The 27,404-nt window shown below is 37.4% G+C and overlaps 2 protein-coding genes across 10 annotated transcripts; one reads left to right on the top strand and one right to left on the bottom strand.

Moving 5' to 3' along the window:
- Window positions 1–351: 351 nt before the first annotated feature.
- LOC136254514 (DNA repair protein REV1-like) lies at window positions 352–3,130 on the bottom strand. The gene has a single exon (XM_066047236.1). It carries the CDS (start codon window positions 2,999–3,001, stop codon window positions 497–499), a length of 2,505 nt encoding a protein of 834 aa, XP_065903308.1. The 5' UTR covers window positions 3,002–3,130; the 3' UTR covers window positions 352–496.
- Window positions 2,771–27,333, top strand: LOC136254513 (uncharacterized). 9 transcript variants are annotated; one of them, XR_010700529.1, is made up of 46 exons: window positions 2,771–3,109; window positions 4,765–4,804; window positions 9,285–9,467; window positions 10,186–10,267; window positions 10,469–10,643; window positions 10,694–10,753; window positions 10,799–10,903; window positions 10,982–11,134; window positions 11,245–11,304; window positions 11,686–11,800; window positions 11,854–11,992; window positions 12,052–12,106; window positions 12,158–12,183; window positions 12,241–12,491; window positions 12,545–12,714; window positions 12,774–12,922; window positions 12,974–13,216; window positions 13,267–13,383; window positions 13,433–13,739; window positions 13,789–13,910; window positions 13,955–14,119; window positions 14,174–14,403; window positions 14,454–14,589; window positions 14,642–14,809; window positions 14,861–15,015; window positions 15,064–15,125; window positions 15,184–15,239; window positions 15,297–15,463; window positions 15,651–15,757; window positions 15,813–15,956; window positions 16,007–16,047; window positions 16,099–16,219; window positions 16,266–16,382; window positions 16,438–16,574; window positions 17,985–18,315; window positions 18,363–18,434; window positions 18,483–18,748; window positions 18,832–18,971; window positions 19,887–20,125; window positions 20,600–20,682; window positions 20,736–20,826; window positions 20,894–21,034; window positions 21,087–21,378; window positions 26,909–26,949; window positions 27,001–27,043; window positions 27,103–27,333. XR_010700529.1 is itself a non-coding variant. In XM_066047232.1 (42 exons), exons 1-42 carry the CDS (start codon window positions 8,486–8,488, stop codon window positions 21,351–21,353), a joined length of 6,348 nt encoding a protein of 2,115 aa, XP_065903304.1. In that variant the 5' UTR covers window positions 5,124–8,485; the 3' UTR covers window positions 21,354–21,540. The 9 variants fall into 9 exon arrangements, 3 of the variants coding, with proteins under 3 accessions (XP_065903307.1, XP_065903305.1, XP_065903304.1); XR_010700531.1 differs by lacking the exon at window positions 2,771–3,109 and adding an exon at window positions 7,588–7,658 and having other exon boundaries at window positions 4,456–4,804; XR_010700527.1 differs by lacking the exons at window positions 2,771–3,109; window positions 4,765–4,804 and adding an exon at window positions 5,124–8,885.
- Window positions 27,334–27,404: the final 71 nt, after the last annotated feature.

Below are 27,404 nucleotides of genomic sequence, written 5' to 3'. Positions count from 1 at the left end.
CTATTCAGTACTTAGCTATAACACTTTGCTAATTTTTCACTATGCCATGCACCCATGAGGAAGTATAGTTCGGAGCTTCATATTGAAAACCTCATTGAAAGCTTGGCAGTGGTCCAGGCTTGCTAGGCTACCTTGCTGGTGCTCAGATTTACTCTAATTCAATCCAGCAGAACTACTGAGTTAATAGCAATCATGATAGCAGGTACAAATGTTGGCTATCTCACAGAATTCTATTTTGTGCCGAAATTTTAAATGATGATTATTTCAAATGTTGAAATTTTCCTGATTTACAGTACATAAAATTGGAACATTGTAAAGCAGGTGAATACTTTTACACACATAGGTCTGTGTTTGTCTGCAATATAAAAGTGCCTGCATCTTGGCTTCATAGTTCTCTATACATCATGGCATTTTTTTACAAAGCAACAATTCCAAAGAATTTGTCATGACAAACTAAATACATGGTCCACATACATGCTTCCAATTCAATACAGTATCAACCAACACCACTCATACTTTGAATAAAGTCTGTGTTCAATTCTGCATTATATTTTTTTGCCATTTCAGCCTGCACTGCTGACAACAACTGTACAAAGCCGGACTCCCAGCCAGTCAACTGTTGGCTAGCTATTCTCCTCCACAAATATCGTAACATACAATAGACAGCGTCCATGTGAGTAGCCAATAGGTTAACTAGATACTCACTGAATAACTCCAAGTCACTCTCAATAGGTCCATCTTCTGAATGATTCAACCAGTCCCTTAAGTATGCAAACACTGCCACCATATTAGTATCACTAAACTGAGTGGTGTCTACAGGTTTGGGTTTAGATGATGGTGGACTTATAGCATTAGAAGGATCCAGAATGGATGATGTAGCTTTACTATTTTCTCTAGCATAGAGAGCAGATATTTTTGTCTTATAATGTTCAGGCAGGGCCTCAAACACACTCACATCAAGTTGAGATGCTGGAGGGATCTCAAATGTCTCATCCAATAGACTACTACCAACTGGTGTATATGAAGCCTTACTGGGTATTTCAGGGGTACTAGTTGCAGGGTCCGTTGCTCTTTTGGAGATTGGTTTAGAATTTGCAAATGTTTTACGAAGGTCAGCATATTCCATTTTCTTAACAGAAGTATTATCCAGTTTATTTAATTGTATCCCTATACCTCTAATGTCAGTGACAGAAATATTTAGCTGTCGTAGGATTTGGTTACATGTTGTTTCAAGAACAGAAGCTTTACATGTGGCTGTGGGTAAATGTAATGATTTTGATAAGTTATAACAAGCACCATGTCCAAGATACTTGGCAGTCTCAATAGGTGCATCAGGTTTACGTACTTTGAGTTTTAATGTCACCAGTTTCCCAACAAGATTACTTTCGTTAGCTCTTTTTTCTACTTCCTTGGACAAGTTGGATACAAACTCATCGGCATCAGAAAATTTTTGAAAACGGATACCAAAATTGACATCTGCTGATAATGATTTTCTTTCCACTTCAAAGGTCAGACACCTATCATCTATCCCTCGGGCAAAATTATATAAATTGGTTCCAATTTTCTTCCCAAATTCTATGTGTAGTTTTGAAATAGGGAGTTGGGCCAACTGCTGGCAAGTAGTAACTCCTAGGCCACTCAATTTTGATGACATTGAATAACCAACTCCAGGTAGATCAGATACAAGGTGGCTACTCAAAAACTCTTTAACACTGGAACTTGGCAGATAATATTGTCCACATGGCTTTGCTTTCCGAGTGCTCAATCTTGCTAACAGCATGTTATGGGCAATACCTGCAGAAGCGTGGCACTGTGTTTTGTTAAATATTTCATTTCTTAGTTTCTCCACAACCTCACAAGCCTCTGAGACTGAAGTGACATAATCAGTTAGTTCCATATAGGCTTCATCACAACTCACAGCCTCAACTTCTGGTAACACAGACAACAGCGTCTCATAAAATGTTTGTGAAACACTGCGATACTTTTCAAATTCATACGGTATTATAATCAGGTCAGGACATTGTTTTAATGCCTTACCCACAAGCATACCATTACGTACCCCTTTATCACGGGCCTGGTAGTTACAAGATGCTAAATCAGACATTGATTCAGTGGGTAGTTTCTTTCCAGACTCACAATCTCTAACAGAATTGTTTTTGAAATGAGAAACAGCCACTGGTTTACCCACTAAATGGGATCTCTCTCTTAGCCCGACAGACACAAAGAAACAATCCAAATCAATATGTACAAATATTTGAGAACCATCTTTTCTTACTGACTGTGTTGTAGGAAGTTTAACAAGCTTAGGTGTGATCTGTGACCTCATTCTTGACGTAAATTCTTTAAGCTCTGTGCTCCACGTTGACAAATGATGTAATCGAGAGTGAGAATAAAACTCCGATATAAGATTAGCAGCAGATGGTAAGGTTGTACTAGTGGACTTTACTAAGCTACCACTGCCAGCAGTAGTGTTGCTAACTTTTACATCTAATTTAGCCTTCTTTAATGTTGGCCCTGATGCAGAGCCTTTCCCCTTACCAACTGTACTAAATTTCAGTGACCCTTGTTCTGTTTCTTTATGGTACAACCTGTAGTTTGAAACTGGGAGAATCTTTTCAGCAGCAATACTGTCAACTATCCATGCTGGAGTGCATACAACTACTCCAGCACTTAAATTCTTCACTTTAGTATCAGGCAAATTATTTGTGATGATGTGCGTCACTTTGGACGGCGTGTAGTAATAACAGTAAGCTCCGCCGTGGTCGTGGATAAGCGTCTTCAGCTCGTCCGCGTTGGGTTCCGTAAAGCCGTTGACATAGATGGATACTCCAGTGAAAGTATCTGATAATTTTCTGCCAAGGTTGTTGAATTGGTCGAGAAGTTTTCGTCCCTTAATCTGGAAATAATCCTTGAGATTGTCCCAGCCATCTGTTGCTGCCTCCGTAATAGGGGTGGATGAATGCTGCGCGTTAATCAGAGTTAGATCAGCATTTTCACTCATAATACTGGTATATGAAGACTTCTACTAGAATGTTTTTACTGAACTGCTAGCATTAAATCTACCCTGCACCGTCACACCTTTCTTCCGGAACGCTGGTAAATGAATCACGTGAGTTTAACCTCTAATAGAGCATTAAATTACAAACGTGCAGTGTTGAATCCTTCAAACAGGACACCCTGAAATGTGGAAACCTTGCAATTGGACACTTATAATTATTTTGTTCCATGATCTTGCTACTGTCCTCAAAGTGTGGTCACTTGGCAACAGCATAAAAGCTTCGTAAATACTCATTAAAGTTAAATTAGCTCTCAGAGTGCTTGATCAAGGGCTTCTTGATTCAGTCTCTTGGTTGCTTGATTGGATTTAGATCCTGGTTCTACAAGACTATTAGTAGTAGTGACTACCTCTTGACTGTATGGGTCCATATACACATTGTACTATTAGTGGTGACCTCTTTGTGAAAAGAACCATATTGTATAAGAGTATAAACTGTGCTCCCTGGGGTTCTCACAATAGGGCAGCACTCTCCTCCATGGCCCAGCCTATTCTCTAGAAGTCAATAATTCAATCAGTCTATAATCTAATAGGTCAAATTGCTGGTGTAAAAAGTGGTACTTGTTTGATTGATCTTATTAATGCGTGAATACAGGAAGTTACTATATTTATGGAATAGAGAGTACCACTGCTATTGACATTGGTACCAGTATAAGTAATGCAACATAAACAATGCAGCATTAATATAGTGTATAGTGGTGTGCGATAAGTACAATTCTAGGGAAATGGAATTGGGTTAGGAACAAAATGGAGTATGGAAATAACCAACTGAGTGTTTTATACCATTTGCTGTTGTTAAATCTAAATTAAACATCACACAGGATTAATAGAGCAGTCAAGAATTTGATGGACTGTCCATAGATAGCAATGTGTTTTTGTCTGATCCCCAATACTAACCATAGCACCATTTTAAAAATAGTTTTGCCCTCACATTTAGTTCAGTAAAAGCTACATCACGGTACCACATTGTTGTCAGTGACTGTAATACCACCTCATCTCATGTGTTCTTTTTGTTAATTAACTGTTAACCTAACATTACTATTAAATATATAAGCCTACAAGCTAAAGAAGTAGTGTGAAATGTAATCACCGTAGTATGACCAATGGCGGATCCAGGATGGGGCATTTGGGGCAAATGTCCCCCCTCCCTTCAAGAAATTGCATATACAAGATCGAGATACTCTAATAGAGCAGTCGATTACTCTAATAAAGCAGTCACAATGTTCATGAGGCAGTGTATAGCTTACCTATGAAGCTATAAATAGGATTTTATTTTACATAACAGACGTGATATAGCTATTTGGGGTAAATAACTAGCTATTATTGTTGTGACCTTTTTTTTTTTTTGGTCTTCAACTGTTTTTCAGCAAAGTGCCCCCCCTCTTTCCAAACTCTGGATCCACCCCTGATGACTGTCATCAAGAAGCAGCTGCAGCAGTCTCTCCACAATTAATTCAATATAAAACCAATCCATGTCCATTAATCAACTTCAAGTAGTAGTGATGGCTGGCCCACTGCAGTCTTGATTGAAGGTGACTGCTCTATTAGAGTATTTTAGTGGAAGAGTCCAGTAGTGATGCAAAGAAACAAAATAAATTACGGTGGTTTTGTCTTCATTAGTTGTTGATTTTATGTTCTCGTTTTTAGAATTATGCTTACCAATATGTGTGCGTGTATGTGGCATGTGTGTGTGTGTGTGTTTGTGCCAGGTCCAGTTTGATCCAGGACTCTGCTATTGTCGTTTGACAGGTGATAAGCTGTGTGTGTGTGTGTGTGTGTGTGTGTGTGTGTGTGTGTGTGTGTGTGTGTACGTGTACACGCATGTACATGTATCTGTCAGTCTACATGGTAGCAATATAGTGCAAGTGTATTTGTGGGCATGTATGTGGCGTAGTGTTCATGTGAATACGTTCTTACATACATTGTTAATTAATCATGAATGAATATAAGAATAACAAGTACATGTATAAGAAATTATAGAAATAAAAAGTAGTGAAACAAGGGAGGTCACCTACACCTGAAGATATACTAGTATATCTTCAGGTGTAGGTTTCTTCTTTGTTTCACTACTTTTTATTTCTATGATCCATAATCAAACTTCTTAATTTTCCTTACTTGTTTGTTAACTTTTTTTGTATCATTGTTATGGCTGGTGAACCCATGCATACCACTTTAGAATGGATAGGCTTATTGTTTTCATCTGAACGCACGTCCCAAATATCAATTACTGACTAGTGAAGTGGCCAGTATGGTTTGTTTTCAGCTATGTTCAGCCTGTTTCACAGTATTACAATGAAGAATGCTAGGAGAAGGACCTCTGCAATCAATCCAATCACAACGTAAAACTCGGACAATTTCCATCAAACATAGGGAAGCCATCATGAGGTACTACTATGAATCAACAGCTTGCACTGTCAGCAAAAGTGAATTTGGGCACAAAGGAGGACACAGGTAAGTCCATGAAGCATGCATTGTATATACTGCAGTATGCCAAAAGGCACCTGTCCAACTGAAGTAGCATCAAACAGTGAAAAAATCAAGCATGTAGTATTGAGTTGCACTTGTCTGCAGGCATCAGTCAGGCAGTCAGTCATTAGAAAAATTCCACTAAAATTTTTTGTAGCAACTTTTAGAAGTGTGTCAGCCTGTCAGGTTGTACTGAAGGAACCTTTAGGCTTGGTTATTCATAACCAATACTGCCAAGGTGCCATGAAGGCATTGTGAGGGTAGTTTTAGAGTGATTGTTTTGTCCAGAAAAGCCCTAACCTTCATGATCCCTAATATATTGCATGATAATTTTCTTGAACTGTATTCAAAATTACTTTGCTGTTTGCTACATTGCTGAGACCAACTTATAAGCTGACATGTCATACAAATTCTCTCATGAACAGTACAAGTAGGGACTGGGCTCTACCAAAGAACTTAGTGCCCTGAAATCAGATGCTCTAACATAATAGAGCAGTCAAAGTATTCAAAGGATTTGAAACTGACAAACAACTATGTAGAAAAAATTATGTAGTTTATCAGTGCTACATATGTTACTGAGTAAATAGTAACTACATTGTATACTTGGTAATTTCATACCATCTACCATCCAGATCATTTGCAGACACACTCTATGTTCTGTTCTCCATTACAATTCAGGAGCTGAAACCAAGTAATACTTGGGAGTGCACATTATAATGCATCTATTGCAACATTTCCACGTCTTATGTTTGTGTATAATAATCACATCACATTATAAGGAGGAGGTTCCTGAGGCTCCAGAAACTCCTACTTATGCTGCAGCAGGGACACTATGTTGTTTGATACCTAGAGATGGTAAAAAGAGTGCAGTATACTTGGAGTGTGAACTGTGAAGTAGGGTACATCTGTCAATTGAAATACTCTAATATAGCCGTCAGCTAACAGAACATTTGTAGAAGGAACATCCATTCAGAAAACTTCTCTAAAAGTTGTAAGAGATGCTATAACAAACATACTATACTTTAACTTTATTTCATTGGCCACATTGACATGAAGGACACAATTTTAAAAAATTTCAATGCTCTGTATGATCATTGTACTATGATATGAATTACTATTATCTGGTAGGAAATTAAAATTTTTGCAGATGGGCATGATTTGACAAGAAACTTTGCTCTCATTTGCTACAGCCTATCCTTATGTAAACAGAAAAGCAAATGCCATTTATCTATCCATGTGTCTTATAAAACATGCAGCTAGTCATTTAGTACTCACTCATGTGCATGAGTCACAGTATAGCCATCTTACAGGGAACTTCTTCTTGTAGTAGGATTTGCCTTTAGTACTCAGACGTCTGGATTGGTGTGACCATCTAAATGGCAGCTAATAGTTTTACTTTTGCATGCTAACCAGCATGTTTCTGTTTGCATATAGTAACTACAATAGATGTGATTGTGTGTGTGTATGCATGCATGCGTGTTTGTGTGTGTGTGTGTGTGTGTGTGTGTGTGTGTGTGTGTGTGTGTGTGTGTGTGTGTGCATGTGCGCATGTGCGCATGCAGGTGTGTGTATGAGAGAGCCAAGTAGCTCTGGGCCTGGTAAGGTTTGATGCCCGGTTACTGTTGTTTCCTTGAGCAAGAAACTTTACCCACATTGCTCAATTAAGTCTGTTTAATGGAGACCTGGTAACCTGAGGAAGTAGCCCACCCACTTTTATAATTAACATCAATAGTTAGTAATAGTTACCTCAGGGAAACAAATTCCAACTGTCCATGATTCACATAATGGGTGAAGATCCACACCTTCACCTGTGAGTCCTGTGAGTTACTAGTCATTCCCCTGGAGAATTTGCCTTGCAAAACTCTGATCACCTCAGTAGCACACAGATGTCCCAGTGCTGGTTCACTGGATAGGCGTGACCATGCTAGCATGGTAGCCAAAGGCTTTGCTCCTGCAAGGAAAAACAACTCTATAGCCGATTGTGTGGAGTTAAAACAATAAATCAAATGCTTTTATGTGTGTGTGTATGTACATGTACAACTTACAGGCAGCTGTTCAAATTTCAGGATTCTACTCACTAGCTACCATGGAGGAAAGTAATACAGAAGAATGCTTCAACATTCTGCACGTCTTTTAAGTATGTCACAGTGTACCCTGGATAATGGCATGACCTCTATTTTTGGATTCAGAATTATAGAAGAAAATGTATGTAATAAGGAGTTTGATTTTAAAATAGTTCCTTAACTCCCTTTGTTATTGGGGTTGCTTTTATTACATTGGCAGAAAGAGAGCTACAGTATTAGGTGTATTACAGTGACAACGGGGACCAAATATAGTAGGTTTGTGGGAAGTGTTTCAACCGTTTGCAGATGGGTTAAAGTTTATTTTGACAAGAACAACAACACCTAGTTTTGCTTATGGGAGAGTATTTTATAGTGTAGCTGTTTTTTCCTTGGCAGTGGCTTTTGTTCCTTGTGGGTGAAGAGGCTTTAATAGATACTGATCATACAACTGATCTTGGATAGCACTAACAGTAGCTAGCTACTGAAAGTGCAGTGGTCAGTCATGGACCAGATGATGCATGGAGTGTAGTAGTGTGAGAGTAAACTATCATTAAGATGCTATACCCGGATACACTTGATGGGACTATAGTGATTAGCAAAAAAAAAAAAAAAAACAGCACGGCAAGAAAGACGTTAACGACACGGCAAAAACCGAACCACTATCATCTAGAGCTGCAGAGCATTGCCATTACATTGAAACGCTAAGTAGAGACATCAAATCAACAGCATAGGTCTACTGATTTATACAATGTTTGTTGAATCATAGAAAAGCGTTCACGTTGAGCGATTTTCGGACACAACTGCGCGTGCGCGAAAAATAGCCAATCAATACGTACCATTTACAAATGACACGGTTTTACTTAGTAACGTTTTTCATCTAGCTAGTCACTACTTTAGCGATATGCTCAGGTGTTTAAAGCTACCGTTAGACCCTAACTCGAATGGAGTGTTTATCTGGAACTTCTTACAATGTATTGCTATACATGTAAGCTATGTTTTCGTTTGGTTTCAAGCAGCTATCAACGCTGACATTTCATGGCACTTGGCAATGATTTACTTAATGGACTTCATGTACTTACTATACGTCCTGTCTCAGTTTGTTACGTCGTACAAACACAAGGGAAGAGTTATAAAAGAATATCGGAAAATTGGAAGAGAAGTTGCAAAGACAATTGTAATAGACGTGTTCAGCTTATTGCCACTGGAAATATTCTCGTTTGCCTCAGATGACCAAGTCCTTATAGCAGCTTATCTACGACTGAACAGATGTGTGAGGTTCTTCAGAGTCTTCAAATTCTTTAGTAAGTAAATGCATTGAACCCTGTTTAGCTAAAGTGACAAAATATCAGCTGCTCTATAAATTTATGTTTTGTTGAAACTGTGAGATTACTTTCCTCTTTATAGCTATTTTTCCCACCATGTTCTATTAGACCCAAGTGAGCAATTACTCCCTTGGCTTACAGATAGGCTCAAGACCAAAGTCATTTATTCTTGTAACAGTTGATCTTAGTTTTATTGTTAAGCAGGCAACCCTTATTTATCACAATAGTACCTACCTAATCACAAGCCAATGATTTTTGTGCTGTATACCCTATATGAATTGGAGGGAATAGAACAAATTGCTCACTGAATATGTTGCTATAGTAGCTGTTATCTTCATATAACGAGTATGTTTTACTCTTTCTTGTTTTCAATTGCAGGTAATATGGAAAGCAATATAATGACCAGTTCATTCTTCTGGGTTTCATTGAAGGCAATTTCAGCATCACTGCTGAGTATGCACTTCTGGTCTTGTATATGGTACATGATAGCCTGTGACAACATCAGTGATGGTGGTAGGTGTAAGAATGGAAGTTGGGCTAACACCACTGAACTGGACTATGGTATGGTGACCACTGTGTAATTTGTATACAGTATGTGTCAGTACATCTTTTATTAGAGTACTTTAAAGAAATACTGAAAGCTTTACAACAGAAGTAAAATGCACCATTTTTAGTTGCCAGAGCTTTAATACCAGGTGGTCCTAAAGTTATGCAATATTGTACAGTGGCGGATCCAAGGGGGAGCACAGGGACACATGCCCCCCATCCCCTCCAAAAAAAATTTTATACTAGATCCAATAGAGCAGTCAGTCAAATACTCTAATAGAACAGTCACCACTTGTAACTCTATTGAGACATCCATAGTTGCTGAGTATGAAAAAACTAGCATCTATAGCACTATCCCATGCATGGGCACACTTAGCCTACTAAGAATATTCTGTAAATGAAATTCACGTGGTCTTGTGTATGCCACTCTTTAAGCTCATATTATATAGCTGACTACTCATGACTGTCACTTATCCCTATACAACTCTTGATCACTTAGAAAGCAGTATAATTTAGATATTTGTGCGTAAAACCACTCCACATCAAAATTTGTAGTCCTGAATCATATGAAATAGCTGTAGCTTCTGGGGGGGGCTATGCCCCCTCCCCCAGACCCCCTGCTCCATATACCTACTACCCTGGTGTACCCTCCCTTGCCAAACCCTGGATCTCCTCCTGCAATAGTCTGTGCTCAGACATTTGCACATCATACTACATGTTACACACATTACAGGTATTAATATGAATGAAGCAGGATCCTATCAGAGATATTTAGCATCCTACTACTGGAGTATTACCACAATTACCACAGTGGGGTAAGTCAGTGACATATAACCAGATTCCATGCTTAAGATGAAAACACTGTATACTAAAAATTGCTTACTGTTTTATTTTGGTGGAGATATAAATATAAACCTTGCTGTGATTAGCTGTATAAGACTATGATACTCTTCAAATTGTTAGCATATTAAAATGCATGTACAATTATGTACATGTGGGTTTTTGTGTGTGCACAGTTATGGAGAGATTCGCCCTCAAAATTGGAAGGAGAAGTTAACTGCCCTGATCTGTATGATAGTGGAATGTACCAAACTGAGCATCATACTTGGTATACTTGCTGCACTACTCACAAACCGTGAAACTAAAGTTAGCACATTCAAATATCATTTGAAGATTGTTCGAGAGCACATGGTAAGTGGTACTGTATGTGGTTTATAACTACATTCTTTTGTCTTTTTTAGCTGAAAATGACTTTGCCAGAAACTCTGCGTAAAAGAGTAGTAGACCGATATGAATACATGGTAACAGTTGTTACTATTGATTTTTAGTAAAGCCTTTAATTGTAGTGGAAGGAAAACAAAGGAGAGGAAATTGAAAATGTACTGAACGTGCTACCGCAAAATCTTAGGACAGCCTTGTTCACTGAGACTCACCAGACCATGTTAGATGCAGTAAGTTTGTTTTAGAGTAACACTATAGTAGTTAACATCATCTATATTTCTACAATGATTATATTATTTGTCTTTCAGATTGCCTTACAGTTCATGCAGAGAAACAGTCCCCACTATCTCCGGCAACTGTCACAAATGATTAAACCAGCACTGTATCTGCCAGGAGAAGTGATCATTAGGAAAGGAGAAATTGGAGATGGTCTATACTTTCTTCAGAGAGGGAATATTGAAGTAAGATAGAGGTGTACTTCAGTCATGTAGTATAATTAAGTTTTATTAACTTAAAGCATTTAAATTGTACTACTCCAACAGTCTATTACCTTGAAATTTTACTATTACAGGTGATAGATGGGTCAGGACAAGTCAAGTATACACTAAATGTTGGTGACTCCTTCGGAAAAGTATGTACATATAATAAAGAATTGTCGTTGGAAACTGCTATAAGACTTTCGTATGCAATGAGAAATTTTCATGTACATAAATTTCATGAATTGTAATGCAAATTTTGCAATGAAAGTTTCACTAAAACACAGACAGTTCCTTCCCCACCCATTTTGGGGAAAAGTTGCATTGTAGATTCACTTTAGCAATTTTAAGTTTTAGTACCAATTTCAACCCAACATTTAAATCGTAGCTATTTTCTGGGGTTGCATCCCCTTGAAATCTCTACTTATACATCTATTCTACAACATTGATGCTGTGCCCCCTTGTATGTTGAGTCTAGAATTGTCACTGCTACCCAGTAACTTACTATTGTGTTAATATATTACTATACACCATAGATCAATTTGATGTGTAAGATGATGTCTACAGTTACAATAAGAGCTGGTACATTATGTGAACTAGCAATTTTATCAGCAAGTGACTTTCACATCCTTGAAAAGCACTACCCAATCAGTAAGCTAAATGTGCAGTATAAGCTTGTATATCACGGACTGATGGGATTCTAGTTGGTCTGCAGTTGAGGACTAATTTGAGGACACAGTTTGCAGAAAGTTGTGCAAATGCACAAGAAGAACCCAACTCAATAATACTAATTGATGATGGTGCAGTCATTGAAGGTATCTTGTCAGAAGGAGAGGCAGAAAGGTATATGTGTAATATTGTATGTAATATACTATACTATAAACTGTTTAACATATAATCAGGTTTGGAAGTATTAGACAATCAAAGCAAAGGCAAATCAAAGATCTCCCTCAGAAGGTATACAGTTGTACACGTATACCTTACAACATCTTCCATCGTATAATATAGGTTGGCACAATTCAAAGGACGTACAGGTACAGCTGTACGTATAGCTAGCATACATGTTTCATAATAAAGCATTTTGTTTGTAGGAAATTTATTGACTACATAGTTGTACCTGGTTCAAAGTTTTACATCATCTGGAATGCATTAATGTTCATTACAATTCTATTCACTGTATGGATCTACTGTTATATGGCTGCATTCACCCGCTTCAAACCTAATACTGGATATAACAGTGGTAGTTCAGGACGTGTTGTGTTTGCCTTTACTTATGTCATTGATGTACTGTTTATTGCTGATATGATTGTTAGCATGAAGATTGCTTATGAAGGAGCTAATGGTAAGATGTATTATAATCTGTGTATCTAGATCTTATGAAAGTCTTGTTTTTAGCTATAGTAGTTGATCAGCCGTGGGCAGTGCTCGTTCATTATGTCAAAAGTTGGAAGTTTTTATTAGATTTTATAGCTATTCTCCCAATTGAAATATTCTCTGTTGTGTGGAATGATCCTTGGAACTATGTGGCCCTCTACAAATTGAACCGGGTATTTAAATGGTGGAGGGTGAGGGAAAGTGCCGTATATTAACATGCAGCATTTACTATTGTGTGTTCAATGCACAGTTGTGGGTGATACTTGAAGATGATTTATCACACTCTGTCCGAGTCAGCTCAAGCAAAGTACATTTTCTTAGAATGTTTGTCTACATTCCTACCATAACTCACATTGGAGCTTGTATATGGTTTATGATAGCTTGTTTCCATGATGGAAAGTCTGTAGTCATAAAGAACATGTACACAGATATATACTTTGTATTTTGTAGGTGTTTAAAGGACAGTTGGGCTCACCAACAAAGATTAAGTCTCAACACAACTGCTTTACATGACTATGTTACCTCACTATATTGGGCTACTACTACAATGACAACAGTAGGATATGGTGACATTACACCATACAATGACAGAGATAAGATATTGGCCATATCTGCAATGATCACTGGAATAATTCTCTATGGGTACATTCTTGGAGCTGTTGCAGCAACACTGACCAGTGCCCTTGCATCAAAGTCAGCAGCACATATTCTATCCATACATTTGTTGATGTGCAATTTTTTAGGGTGGCCTTTCGAGGAAGACTGCATGTGGTAAAGGAATTTGTTAGACAGCACACAACAGACAGACAATTACCTGGCAGAATTCATCATCATTATAACCTACTGTGGAAACAGTCAAGGTGCACATTTAGTGACATTGTATTGTAAATACATTATATATACTATCAGGGGAGAGGCTAACTGCGTTTCAAACTTGTTGAGTGACTTGCCAGAGAGTTTAAGGGAGGAAGTATTATTTACTGATCTACGAGGAACCATTGAGAACATACCATGGTTTGCTAACACAGATCTTTCCTTCATGAAGAAGCTGGCCTCCAGCATGACAGTATATCTGTACTCCCCGGGTGACTTTATAATGTATCATGGAGATATCTACCATGAGATGTTCTGTGTGAGGAAAGGAATAGTGGAAGTGTTAGCTGAGAACCTCAGTCATGTTATTGCTAAGATTGGACCTGGTGGATATTTTGGAGAAGTAAAATATTGTTATAATTTTAAACTGTATAGCTATTTAAATCATACAGTTGTGCCTGTTGTGTAAATCTCGTTCTATAATAACTGCCAGAGCTGCAACACATTGTGAACTATTGGGAATAGATAGGCTGGAGTTGGAAAGTATTTTGAAAGAGTTTCCTGCGATTAAAAGGTGTGTATATCAAAGAATGAATAGAATTTAAATTTATGTTATAGTCAACTTCAGAAGATCAGTAGAGCATTTAGGAAGACACACATCATTGATAAACTTGCTAACATTACCAGTCGCAAGAGGACTATACCACCAAGAAGCTTTATAAAACATGACACATTCTCTGCTCTGGCAGTATCAATGACAGTACCAATAAACATTGTTACAAGGTGTGTAGATAATGTCTCTTATACAGGAAATAGATTTTGACACTTGGTTTTTAGGCAATCAGTGTTGACAAAAATAGTTGCTAATTTAACAGACAATATTGACAGAATTAAGCTGGCTTGTCCCCTGAGTGTATCCACTTATCCCAATGTCACATTCCTGAAGTACAACCCTGATGATGATAAGGTGTTGACACTTGACGAAATGGGAATTGCTCTAAGCAGAGGAGAACAAGTTAAGCTGATGAGAATAATGTCCAATAGACTGAGTGAATCACAATTAGAAAGTATGTGACCAGTTTTGCACTATGTATAGCTGTTATATTTAAATGACAAGGTTTGGCTGAACGTCACCAAAGGAGTACTACATCCACCAACTCAAGTCAAAGTGGTGAAATAGGGCTTCATCACTTTTCAACTAAGGAAAAAATCCAAGAGAACCTTAAAAAAATCTTTGCGTGCATTTTGTTACCGTAAGTTGCAAACCATCAAAATCATTGTTACAATTTTTGGGTTTCATTAAAGGTATGTTTTCATGCCTAAATCAAAGGCCAGTGTTGTATGGGAAATTTTGATTTGTGTGCTAAGTTTTACTAGCTGCATAACCATCAGCTTACAAGCTTCATATTATATTAAAAGTCCACCACTCTGGACCATCAATTATTTCATTGATGCTTTCTTTTACATTGACATGTAAGTGTTTGTATATAGTGTATTAATGTGCTTATAGCCTAGTTGTATTAGAGTTCTGAAGGTCCATACTGCTTATTTCAATGCTGAAGGGATCCTAGTGACAGCTCCAGTGATGTGCGCCATACACTACCTTAAAACAAACCTGTTATTAGACTTTTTGGGTAACTGTCCCACTGAACTGCTGTCTCTAGCTATTTGGAATGGAGGTGTGAATGTTTTTTATATCATGTATGAAATCAGTTTTTTCTACTTAGATGAGTTACTCACTATGTTATCACTGGTGAGGCTAAATCGACTCATAAGAGCTTACAAACTGGTAAGAGCATCCAGGATTACTACATACGTATAGTATTTTCATGTTCGTCGTCAAATAGATTCTCATCTTCGATTATGTTGAAGAATCTATGTACATGCCTGCTAACTTGTTAAAGTCAGTGAGCATACTAAACTGATACAAACACAAGATGCATAATTTGCATTTGTATAGATCAATCAAGTTTTTCATTTTTCTGGGACTTGGGACACACTGGATTTCCTGCTGCTGGTACACAGTAGCATGTTCTGTGTGGGCCGATACTTTACTGCAAGTCACTGGTGATTCTACATGTACCACTAGTGGTTGGGTGTTTCAAGAGACTGCACTAACACCTTTTGGTAGGTAATTTGTATATATACATTAACAAGGCACACTACATTTGATCAGATGAACGATTGCTTTTTTAGTAGCATTTCAAAGTTCTGATAGTACTGTATCTTTATAAACATTATTGGTCTGTGTGTGTTATGTGTGTTAGCTACTGTCAACTATAACTTTACTACTTGTTGTCCTGTTTTTGCTCAGCAACAAACGATTCCAGATTCCGGAGATATGTGACCACATTTTACTGGGCATCAGCAAGTTCCACGTCTGTAGGCTATGGCGATATTGTAGCATACACAGACTTTGAGGTTGGTATATCATCATTGTATTTCACATTAGTAAGATTGTTATTCCATTTAACAGAGAACATATGCACTAACAATCATGATCATATCAGTGATAGCTTATGGATACATGCTAGGAAGCATTGCTGCTGGTTTGACTAATACTGCCTCTCTGTATAGTGCCTTCAAAGAAAAAATATCAGCAATAAAAGTTTTCTTAAAGGTGGGAATAATAATTTTTAAATTTTAGAATTTTATTTTAACCTAACTCAGGATAATAAAGTTGACTCTTCTATAACTCAAAGAGTTGTGTGGTAAGGGAATAACACATGTTTCTAACATCATACTGAATAACTTTTGTCCAGTCACTATGCACATTTATGGCAAAAAGAAAGAGGTATTGACTTACAGAACATATTTGAAGGCCTGCCAGTATCACTTAAAGCTGATATTGCACTGAATCTTCACAAGAAATTGATTGAACAGGTAATGAGCAACCACAATGTAATTGTTGTCATCGTATATCACATAGGTTCCAATTTTTCAAAATGCAGACACATCATTTTTAAAATTGTTGGCTCTCTCTTGTAAACCAGTGTTCTTCTTAAGTGGTGAATTAATTCTTAAGAAGGGAGACTTGGGAAATGCGGTAAGTCTGTATACTATTCTGTAATGATTTACAATATTAATATTCCATCTTGTAGATATATTTTATTAGCACTGGAATAGTTGAAATATTTGCTGGAAAAGACGAAAGCATTCGTATTACTCAAATATGTGCTGGAAATTTCTTTGGTGAAATTAGCTGTCTACTTGGGTGCCGTATTACTGCCACTGTTAAGTAAGCTATAATAATGGTTAAATTGGTGGGAATTATAATACTTATTAGAAATTGAACTACAAATATTGGCAGACTATTGGTGGTGAATGAGCTGCTCATTCACTGCCGTGCTGGCATTTCACAATGATATTGGCAGGATTTTATTTTGGTGGACACACCAAATTTCAACTATCTGTTGAATTAAATTCCTTGCCAATTAAACCACCTATACGGTAGATTGGTTGTAATAATGAACAAGTACTGTACACAAAAAAATATGGAATTTTCAACAAGTTGGGACCATAGCATGTTGAAAAAATACTGAAACAAGCTGGAGTAGTGCACGATGTTAAATGACTTAAATCACAGTAAAACAATAAGAAGTGTTATATCCCTACTGTGCATGCTCAAGATACCACAACAGAAATGCACAGTAGGGATATAACATTTTTGTTTTATTGTGATTTAATATTGTGCACTAATCCATCTTGTTTCAGTACTTTTTATCAATGTGCTATGGTCCCTACTATAGTTGAAAATTCCAAAAAATTTTGTGTACTTGTTTGTTAACTTTTTTTTGTAAAATAAAATTATTATGACTGGTGAACCCATGCATTCCACATCAAAAGAAAGAAGTGGTGCCACGCACCCCAGCTATCAATTGAAAAGTGAAATATCCATTACACTGCATTGTCAGCGATGTTCTTGATTGATTAATTATTGATTTAACCTCAGGTAATCGGCACAGCTGTTCTTCCTTACCGGAGTGAACACATGTACATACACATTACAAAAACCAACAAAGGAATACAGTAAGTATACAATTACAACTACAAAAACTAAACAAGACATGCACATAATAAGCTAATTACAAAGTACAACTACTACACAGCAGTATGAATCAAGAACTGTTTGAAAAGCACCTCTGCAATCAAAGTAGCCACTATGAAAAATACTTATGATTTCCTTTACAAAGGGAAGCCATCATGTGCTACTGCCAAATCGACACCTTTTGCTGTCAGCAAAGATGAATGGGACACAAAGGAGGACACTGGTAAGTCCATGAAGAATGCATTATACATACTGCGGTATGCCAAAAGGCACTTGTCTGGCTGAAGCGATGTCAAACAATGAAAAAGACAAGCCTGTAAGCCTTAGCCATTATTGAGTTACGCTTGTCTGAAGGCATCAGTTACTCGGTCAGTTAGTCAGTAGAAAATTCCAATGTAGAAAAAAATTTAATAGCAACTTGTTGAAAGTGTTTTGGGTGGATGTGAAGGCTTGTTTGGGCTTAGTTTTACCTAACCAATACTGCTTCATCATCGTCTCAAGGAAAAGTGAGACTGGTTTTAGGGTGATGTTTTTCATGGGCCACACCCAAACCTTTTGGTCCCTACTATACAGTAATTGTACTGTATGATATTGTTTTAGAGCAAAAACAAACTGTGATCTTTTTATCCTGAGCAAAGCAGATCTCAAATACTGCTTAAGACATTATCCAGACATTGCAGAGCACATTAAGACTGTAGCAAAGAAGAGATACCATTCATTAAAACTTCAGGAACAATCTGTAGCTCTCCCGGATGTCACTGTGGGAGACTTTTCTCAACCTGATGAATTGTTTGATCAAGATGCACAAAATCTAAAGCAATTCTGCCCAAGTCGTTGGTTGATGATTGACTCAGAGAGTTATACTGGTCAAATAGTTTCTGCTATTGGACATTTTCTAGCACTATTTACTTCATTGGTCCTACCCTACCAGGTAACAAGACTGAATTCACTGCTTATTATTATGTATTACATGACTAGGCTAGTTTTGTGGACACATCTGTTGGGTGGTATGTGGTGAGCTATCTTGCAGAACTCTACTTTGTGATAGAGGTTGGTCATTGTATTTAAAAGTACAGGATAAGTTCATTATTTATACAGCTAATCCTCAAGTTTTTCACAATCTACCAAGACAAAGATGGTAACAGAATTACTAGCAATAAAGCAATTGCATTCCATTATTTGCGGTCCCCAACTGGATTGATATTTGACCTTGTTCTACTCTTGCCTATTGAGATATTTGCAATACCAATCAGTGACGATGATGCCAGGACAGTGACGTTTCTTTGTCTACGACTACACAGAGTGTTGAGAATTGTCAGGCTACTTCCCTTTATGAGAGGAGAAAGCCAACAATTTAGAGCACTGTGAGTAATTATTTATGCAGTATACTGATTTTCTGTGTGATCTATTGTACCCCAATGAATTGTAGCTAATTGTTATGTTACAGGATGTCACTACACATGGTTGCTATTGGACTACAATGTGTTTTACTACTGACACTGTCTACACACTGGAGTGCATGTTTGTGGTATGCAATAGGTTGTCCAGCAACAAACTGTCGTACTGAATCTTGGGCCAGATTAGCAGGTACTGTGAAGATGACACACAGAAAGGTTACACAAATACACAATCATGCACGGACATTAGGCTTTAGAAGGGAGTCATCCAGTGGATGATGCTCTTGCTGAAAAATCTAAATCAGATCAGTGGTGAGGGCGGGTAGTTACAGGCTTCTTCTAAAGGATTTCTCTCCACTCCTTCATTACTTAATTGTTTCCATAAACTCGTACAACCCATCCAATACCCATTATGCATCTAATACAGCAATGATGAAATGTCTCTAGCTTTTTCATAGCTACCTGAATGGGAACCCAGGTATCTGCACCCCAGATACACACATGCACATGCACACACGCACACACACCATATCATGCATGTGAGCACAGTCACACCTACCCACTGGAACAACACTGGGACACCTGTGAGTTACTCAGATGCTATAAGTCAGCATAGCAAATTCATCTGGGGTAGGACTAGTAACCTACAGGAGGCTTTGCCATGTCTCACAGGTGAAGGCATGGGCACTTGAAGTCCCTTCACCTACTATGCGAGACATGGACAGTTGAGGATTTGCTTCCCAAGTTTACAACAGGTACCCATTGATGTTACTGCTGGGTGGGCTGCTTCATTGACACCAGGCCACCAGGTCCCCATTTAAACAGCTGGAGCAATGTGAGATTGTCAGTATAGTTTCTTGCTCAAGGAAACAACAACACTAACTTGGCATAACTGGGCATTGATTCGATCACCAGGCTGATGCTCTATCCACTTGGCTATGCTGCCTCTCACACATGCACACATGCACGCGCACACACATGTACACACACATGTACACACACATGTACACACACATGTACACACACATGTACACACACATGCACATATATACACCATCATAACACTGCATTTAACAATGGGTATACAGTATTATTATTATTACAGGTTTAGTTGACACTGACCAATATCACTACCTGGTTAGCCTATACTGGTCAGTGACTACACTGACCACTACTGGATATGGTGAAATCTCAGCTACTAATGTGCTTGAAATGATAATCTCCAGTTGTGTCATGATCATTGGTAAACTGATGTTTGGTTTCATCTTGGGAAATGTTGCGTCTGAAATATTTAACTGGAATAAGAACCTGGTAGAGTTTAAGGGAAAGATTATAGCAATAAAGGTTAGTGTTACTGTGCAGTGGTGATATCATATCACCCACAAAAGAAAACATTCAGTTTTCACTGTTTTCTGTTTGTTAGTGAATTTCCCATTATACAGGGACTTATTAATGCATACAGTGCTGAATGAGAACACTATTGTGATGGAAATTTTGTTCACACACTACAGTGTGTAGTCTGTTTTGTTGGAGGAGGTGACCAACACAGTACTTACTGTGCCAGATTAAGTCCTCAGAACAATGGATTTAAGTCTTCTCACATCCAGAAACAAAACAGCTTTTCCCACAGAAGAGCTCTAGTGACTCCCCCTAGATGGCACAGATTGAGCATGCACACACACACACGGGTTGTTCACAGATTTAAACATTTGGATGTACTGTATATGGACTCATGCTTATGATTGCATCTATAATTCAAAGATACTAGATATTTGGGTTTGTCCTGTGTATCCAAATTACCATTGGTTATATGTACAGAAATACATGAAACAAAAGAAGATCACATCAAGTCTTCAAAGACATGTGCTTGAGTATTTGGATTATATCTGGGCAAGAAAACGGTCTGTATATTTCTTCCTGACTTTGTAGAGGTCAATGTTTGTTCTTCTTACAGAAACATACATTACCATTCCTTATTGAATGACTTGTCATTTAGCATGCAGGCTGAAATAGCAATGGCTGGGACAGAAAGATTGTTACGAAAAGTAAGAAGCAAATTAGCTAGTCACATGTATTTAGCTATTTACGTATGTATGTGCTAAATCTCTTTAGATCCCATTGTTTGTTGATATAGATGAAGCATTCTTACGAAGGCTTTCACTGACATTAAAGAAATTTTTTTATCTACCTAATCAGTATATTGTTGTTACAAGAGATATAAATTATGATCTTTACATTATTCAAGATGGAAGTGTAAGTATAGTGTACTAGTATCAGTCAGTTCTATTGGAATGCCTGTATTTAGGTGAGGATATCTACTGACATTACTACTCAGCAAAGTGTTCTGACTAGTGGCAGTTTTTTTGGACTAAACAGCTTCTACAACAAACACCAGAAAGAAGTCACAGCAATTGCAATAAATCATGTTGATATCATTGTTGTGCGCAAGTCAGAGTTTGATCAGCTAGTAGAACTATATCCCAATGTGCAGGAACATTTTGATGCTATAGTGGGGTACTATGGTTTGCTACCTAGTTTTGGTCAAGGAGAAGTTATGGAAACTGCTGTCTAAATTGTGTTAACTGCATAGTTTAACTGTAAGTCCTATTATCTTGTGAGTGTTGATAAACAACATCATTGTACTATTTTGCTCCTACCACTTATTGTATGTAGATTTCAACAATATTTATACACATTACAGGTTACAGGTGTACACGTATGTAGTACATTATATACAATAATTATGTCATATCACCTCATTCTTGTACCTGGGAGAGGGGCCTCATGGTACTGTACGTACGTGTACATTGTAAGCTATGCAGTATCAAGCAAATATTCCATAATTATTAAATTGAGGATGTATGATGTACTTCACTGTTAGATGTATCAGTTAAACACATTCCAACAGGTTTGGAAACAGCAGTAACTTACAAAATTACAAAGTACTATGTATGTGTCTCACGAGATGAGTGAGTGACTGCCACCATATTACATTTACGAGACTACCAGTAGAGTGCATGAAGATGTACGAATTTTAGTCAAAGCATAACAACTTGACTAGCTAGCTCTACTGCATGCATACATGATCGTGAGGACTTTAAGTGACTAACGATCCCACATTCCGTAATTTTGTAAAAGAGTTGGCATGGAGTTTACCACTGCATGCCAACAAGCGGTCACAACAAATCTCATTAGCTATACCAAAATATACTTTAAGTCAGTATCAGGTCCATACGTGACTGAAAAATTGATCAATAGCTTCTTCAGTGAAACAGTGGTCCCGTGGTTATGAAGAATGAGTGGCCAGTCCAGCTCAGCTAGCTAAAGACATGACCAAAATCAAAATTGTTCAGTATAATATAGGTGCTTATAGTAATGCACTTAAAAAATCTAGCACTGTGTAGCACTTTTATGTGATTGTGAGCTGTATGCAGTAGGCTATACAAGGTGAAAAATATAGCTATAAAATTAATGTTAAGCCTGAACTCGAATTCAGATAAAACTTCATCAAAATCCTCAACTGTTTTATACTTACACTGTATCCTGCAGCTATTTTAACCATAACACTGGCCAGGAATTTAAGCTCCCCCAGTACCAAACAATTCAGAGTTGATACACTTGACCCTGCCAGCAATACCTGATCATGTGGTCAAGTGCTTCCATTGCATTGGTCTATGATTACAGTTTTATTTTGTCCAGCACTTTACCATATAGTCATAATCTAGTGCTGTGGGGGTGGAGGGGTGTTTACACCCTTGAAAAAACTAAATTAACAACTGATATCAGATTTAGTGAAACTAGCATGAAAGGCACCGTTAAGAACAATTTATTGACGGTATTACCTCCTGAACTTCTAGTTTATAATTCTCCTTTTTACCTAGTGCTTTAGAGATTTGTGACCAGATTTTACAAAACCGATCCAAATCACACATCAGTCAAAATCAAACTTACACCTCCAGTGGGTAGCTACACTATTGTACTAGTAGTTTTGACACTCAGTACTACTCAAACTACTCGAGGCTGGTTTCAACAGGCATCTTTTCTGGGTGGTGTGTAGAGCTCGAATGGCGGTTTTAGGACTTGTGAAGGATCTGGCTTGGCAAGAATCAGTGGTTTACTGGTGGACAGCCTGATAATGTTGACCAGACGTTTTTCTGTAGATTTTACTATAGTATATGTTCACATTGAGCTGAATCCTGAAAAACAGCTAAAAATTAAAAGTGCATTTTTTCTCAACAGAGTTAACATTTCAGCCAACCAGATGATTATTGGTAACAGCAAAGGTGTCAACAACAGACACATACAGTTTGGCTCCATACAAGTTCAGGAATGGGCTGTAATGGACAATGTACTTATATGGCTTCCCCATAGGAAATGTATTGTGAAAATTTTGATTGGCCGTAAATATTATGTCAAACATTTGAACAAAAAGATTTTGAAATGTTTTTAGCAGGTCAAGCAGTACTACAAATGAGCCAAATTTCAAGATCGTGTGTAGTTGCATCCATAAATTATTATATGTTTTTGAGGATTCAGCTCATACTATATATATCAGCCACCAAGGAGCCAGCATAGCCCTGTAATCTCGTCTCTGGACTCCATTCGTGGTCTGCCTCCATTTTGAGGTCTAGTCCTTGCCCACACCGCCACCCCCCACCCGGCCTCCACCCCGCATCTTATTTGGTGGGAAACTCTATGAGCAGCTACAAGTACTGGAAGTGGTCTGAAAGGTAACAGATTGATGCATCTTTAGTGTAAATTTCATACGCGTGCTTGCTATCCTTGGAGAGTTATGCTGGCTTGAATTCTTTGAAACCGTTTATCTCGAAACTTCTAATGTGCGATTTGGATCGTTTTCCCAAAATCCAGTCACATTTAAAGAATTAGTGAAACACCTTCACTGTGGAGGCACTTTATATTGCCACATCTTGGTAGCAAGGAAACTGAAGTGAAGAACATGTTGAAGCAATGTGAAAATACGTTAAGCACTTTACTTTTGTTGATCACATGACCTTTTTTGGGTTATGTGTATTGATTTACCATTGCAGACGTGTTATGCGGCTTAACTTATCAACAACCACTGAACTACAACCAGAAAAACTAAGAGCCATCACACATTGTTTGAGGAATTTGCAGCATTTAGATATTTTGTGACGTGTGAGATTGAGTCACTAGTTTTGATTGGTTCAAGCCCGAACAAACTGACCATAAGAATACAATCAAAGGGAGATGATATACACACCTGGCTTTATTCATCACCACTCTTATGGATGGAAAACTGGACAAAGCAAGGGTTTCTACCACAGACGCTAGACATTGTACCAAGCATGGATATCTGTACAGATGAGTACATTGAGTTTAAATCCCACTGTACCAGTTGGTCACACTATAGTAGTATCAAGTTTTATAGCAGTTACAAAGTTACAACAGATCTTTCCCCAATATTGCCAATGTTTCGGTTGGAGTTTGGCCTGTCAAGTACCCTAAAATCTAGTGATTACGGTTTGCTAGGATTGAACAAAAATCTTTAATCATTGACAAGTTGTACATATGGCAGCGAATCACTACAAAAAGCAACAATAGTCAAGCTCAACAAAGATACCATATAGCTACAGTCAGTCGTATACAGTTACATATATTAGCTAGTTGTTGTAATAATCTACAAGGGCTAAATCTGTTGGGTATATCTGTAGCAAATATGTAGAGTCTAGTTCTATTATGGGAAATATTGGCAGATATGAGAATGACCTATCTGGCCATTGAGTCTTGTGTTTTGATACCTCAAAAAGTCAAAATGAAGACTTTCAAACTGTACAGACAGTTATTGTTCTATATCAGAAATGTTCAAGTCTGAAAACAATAACATAAGGTGGCCTTGTATTGAATGCAGGGACAATATCAAAGGTAATTCAGGAGAACTGTTAATACCGTTCTTCCCATCACTCATGCATTCATTGTGTAATGAACCGCTATCAATACACTGCTTTGGCAGAAATAATAACAAGCTGTAAGAGTCTCAAATATACTCATCATAATAGTCCATCTTGTGCACTTACATATAATTGCAATTTGGAGGAAGTGTACATTAAATCATCTGGAACTGATGCATTTATGCACTCAGTGTCAGCTCACGGTGGACTGGTACTGTGTGTGGCATCAGCAACTGGTGAAGGTGTTGCTACTCTGATAGTAAATTCTCCCAAGTTAACAATAATGACAATAATTTTCCATGTGTACACAGAGTACATCTCTTTCATTGGCACTACATTTAGTTTAGATTTATTTGAAGTAAAAAAGTTTGCCAGAAGAAAGCAGTTTTACTGTGGCAGTTACAAATTGAAACTAGTAGAAGAAAGCCTAATCTTCACCAATAGAGCCCTAGAAGATCTATTGCAATATAGAGCGTAACACCTGTCTTACTTCACTGTGGGGTTCTGCAGGAAGATCTATTTTTAGGAGTCCTTTTTGTTGGCTACTTCTGTTATAACATATACCGGTATATGCATACATAAAGTAATCAAACTTCTATGTAGCTATGAGCTGTTTTCCATTTGTTCCATGTACATTTAATTTCATTATTTTCCATGCATGGGAAACTGGCAAATACATATGCACCTCAGCCTGCTCGCTGTTAAAGGTTAAGAGGTTGTATCATACACTGAAGAACAAAATACAGGTAAGTTCTCTTATGCATTTCCTAAATAAAACTTTTACCATATAACAAAAAAAAGCTTGGTGAGTGAGTAGTACAGTGTTCGCCAAACCATTTGTTCAGACAAATCTGATGCTATACTATAACAACTTTCTATTGCAACAAATTTGTTTCCTCTCACCAAACTTTCCTGCTAGCTATTATGATATACTATAAAAATTAATGTCCTATATAATTTGTCACAAAACTATAATTATTACACACAGATGACTTTTGAGTTACCATGAAAAAATTTTTAGGCCAAAAACTGAGATATTACTACTCTTTAGGCCACTTAGCATTAAAGCAGTTTCCATGTTTGACTTGCATTTGGAGTTAGTCATGCATGCATAGTAGAGTTTATTAAAATAAGGTGCACTGAGACTATTCCGTATTAAAAAGTGATTTTCATTGCATATAACGGTATGATATTTCCACAATGTTTTTTTTTAATGGATGAACTTTTACGCTGGAAAGTTTTGGATGACGCTGGATGAAAAGTTTTGGCTTCACAGTGGTGCATTTGGGGGTTATGTATATGGTTATGATTATGTACTGGAAGACAGCAATACAGCTGATTACGTATATCCAGGAGGGTTAAACCCTCAGAAAGTAAAATAAAGGGAAATCTAAGTTAAGAATGTAATTATTAAATTGTTCTAGAGTTTCTGCTTCAATAATTTGGAGGCTATTCCACTGTTTGATGGAACGAGGAAAGAAGCTCTGTTTGTAGACAGTTGTTTTGGTTGTAGGGGTGATACATCTGTACTGATGGAGACGCGAATTGCACTCAATGATATATAAGTGTACCATATGCATGCACACTTTGTATTGCTATGATAGACTTTGTACAAAACACCTTGTCAAATTTTCTCATTGCCACTATTGCCAGAAGCATCCATGAGCTGGCAAGGGGAGGGGCACAAATTAGTTCATATCCACATTATTAAAAAGAGCAATGCATTTTTTTTGTATATAGCTACAGGCTTATGTTGTATGCATATAACAGCAAATAATCACCTCTCAGTAGTGTTTCACTGTTGATTCGAAAGGTTGTGAACTGTTACAAGTTGTTGTTACACACTAACTCTATAATTAGAGGAACTTAGCACAAATAAGGGTACTGTGTAACAGTTTTACCCCCTCTTTCAGGTAATTTTGCGAGTAATGCCCTGCTTTGTGAACCCATATAAGTATTTCTTGAGTGATAAACTGATCTTGCATATCAAAACATGATCTGGACATTCTAAAAAAAGGAAACAGTAGAAGGAAGTGGGAAGAGGAGGAGTAGATGCCCCAAATGCCCCATCCTGGATCTGTCAGCTCCAATATTTGTAATTGATAGTGAATATACGTATAGTAATGTACTGAGTATCCATGCAGCAGTTGGATGGATGTCATCTATTTAAGTATTCATTTTGTGTTTTAATTCATAGCAATGAAGCAACCCGACTTTGTAGGCTATGAACATTTTGAGGTTAATATCTAATTACTGAATTATGTCAATTACACTGGTGATTATTTGCAGCCTGATGAAACTGATGATAAATCTCAAGATCATGAGTACTAAAGTCTGTATTATTATAAGGAGCTTGTTAATTGTATATACTACTAATTTTTTCTGCTGTAGCTCTGCTGGAGAAGGAAAGGACAAAGTTCAACATGACCGTTAACCTGTTGGTGAATGAAGGCTTCAATTGTTACATTGCAAACTTTTAGTTATGTATTTGCTTTAGTTACACATGCCATGCATGTAGCTATGTGTAAATGTTTTTGATGTGATCTGAAATTAGTATATAGACTCTATACAGGTGTGTTTGTAGTCATACCGCTGTACACAAAACTCTTTAATTTGTATGTTACAGCCACATAAACTATATAATATTGAAAAGGTGGGCAGTATTATTAATGTATGTAGGTAGTTTATACAAC

The sequence above is a fragment of the Dysidea avara genome, chromosome 4 (assembly GCF_963678975.1).
Source record: "Dysidea avara chromosome 4, odDysAvar1.4, whole genome shotgun sequence".
NCBI classification, from domain to species: Eukaryota; Metazoa; Porifera; class Demospongiae; order Dictyoceratida; family Dysideidae; genus Dysidea; species Dysidea avara.
This window is presented reverse-complemented; position numbering and strand designations above follow the sequence as displayed.

Coding starts and splice junctions, on each gene's coding strand:
- LOC136254514 (XM_066047236.1), bottom strand. CDS start 3,001: ATGAGTGAAAATGCTGATCTAACTCTGATTAACGCGCAGCATTCATCC.
- LOC136254513 (XM_066047232.1), top strand. CDS start 8,486: ATGCTCAGGTGTTTAAAGCTACCGTTAGACCCTAACTCGAATGGAGTG. Junction 12,184..12,240: donor ACAATTCAAAGGACGTACAG/GTACAGCTGTAC, acceptor TTTTGTTTGTAG/GAAATTTATTGACTACATAG. Junction 13,384..13,432: donor CTACTGTGGAAACAGTCAAG/GTGCACATTTAG, acceptor ATATACTATCAG/GGGAGAGGCTAACTGCGTTT.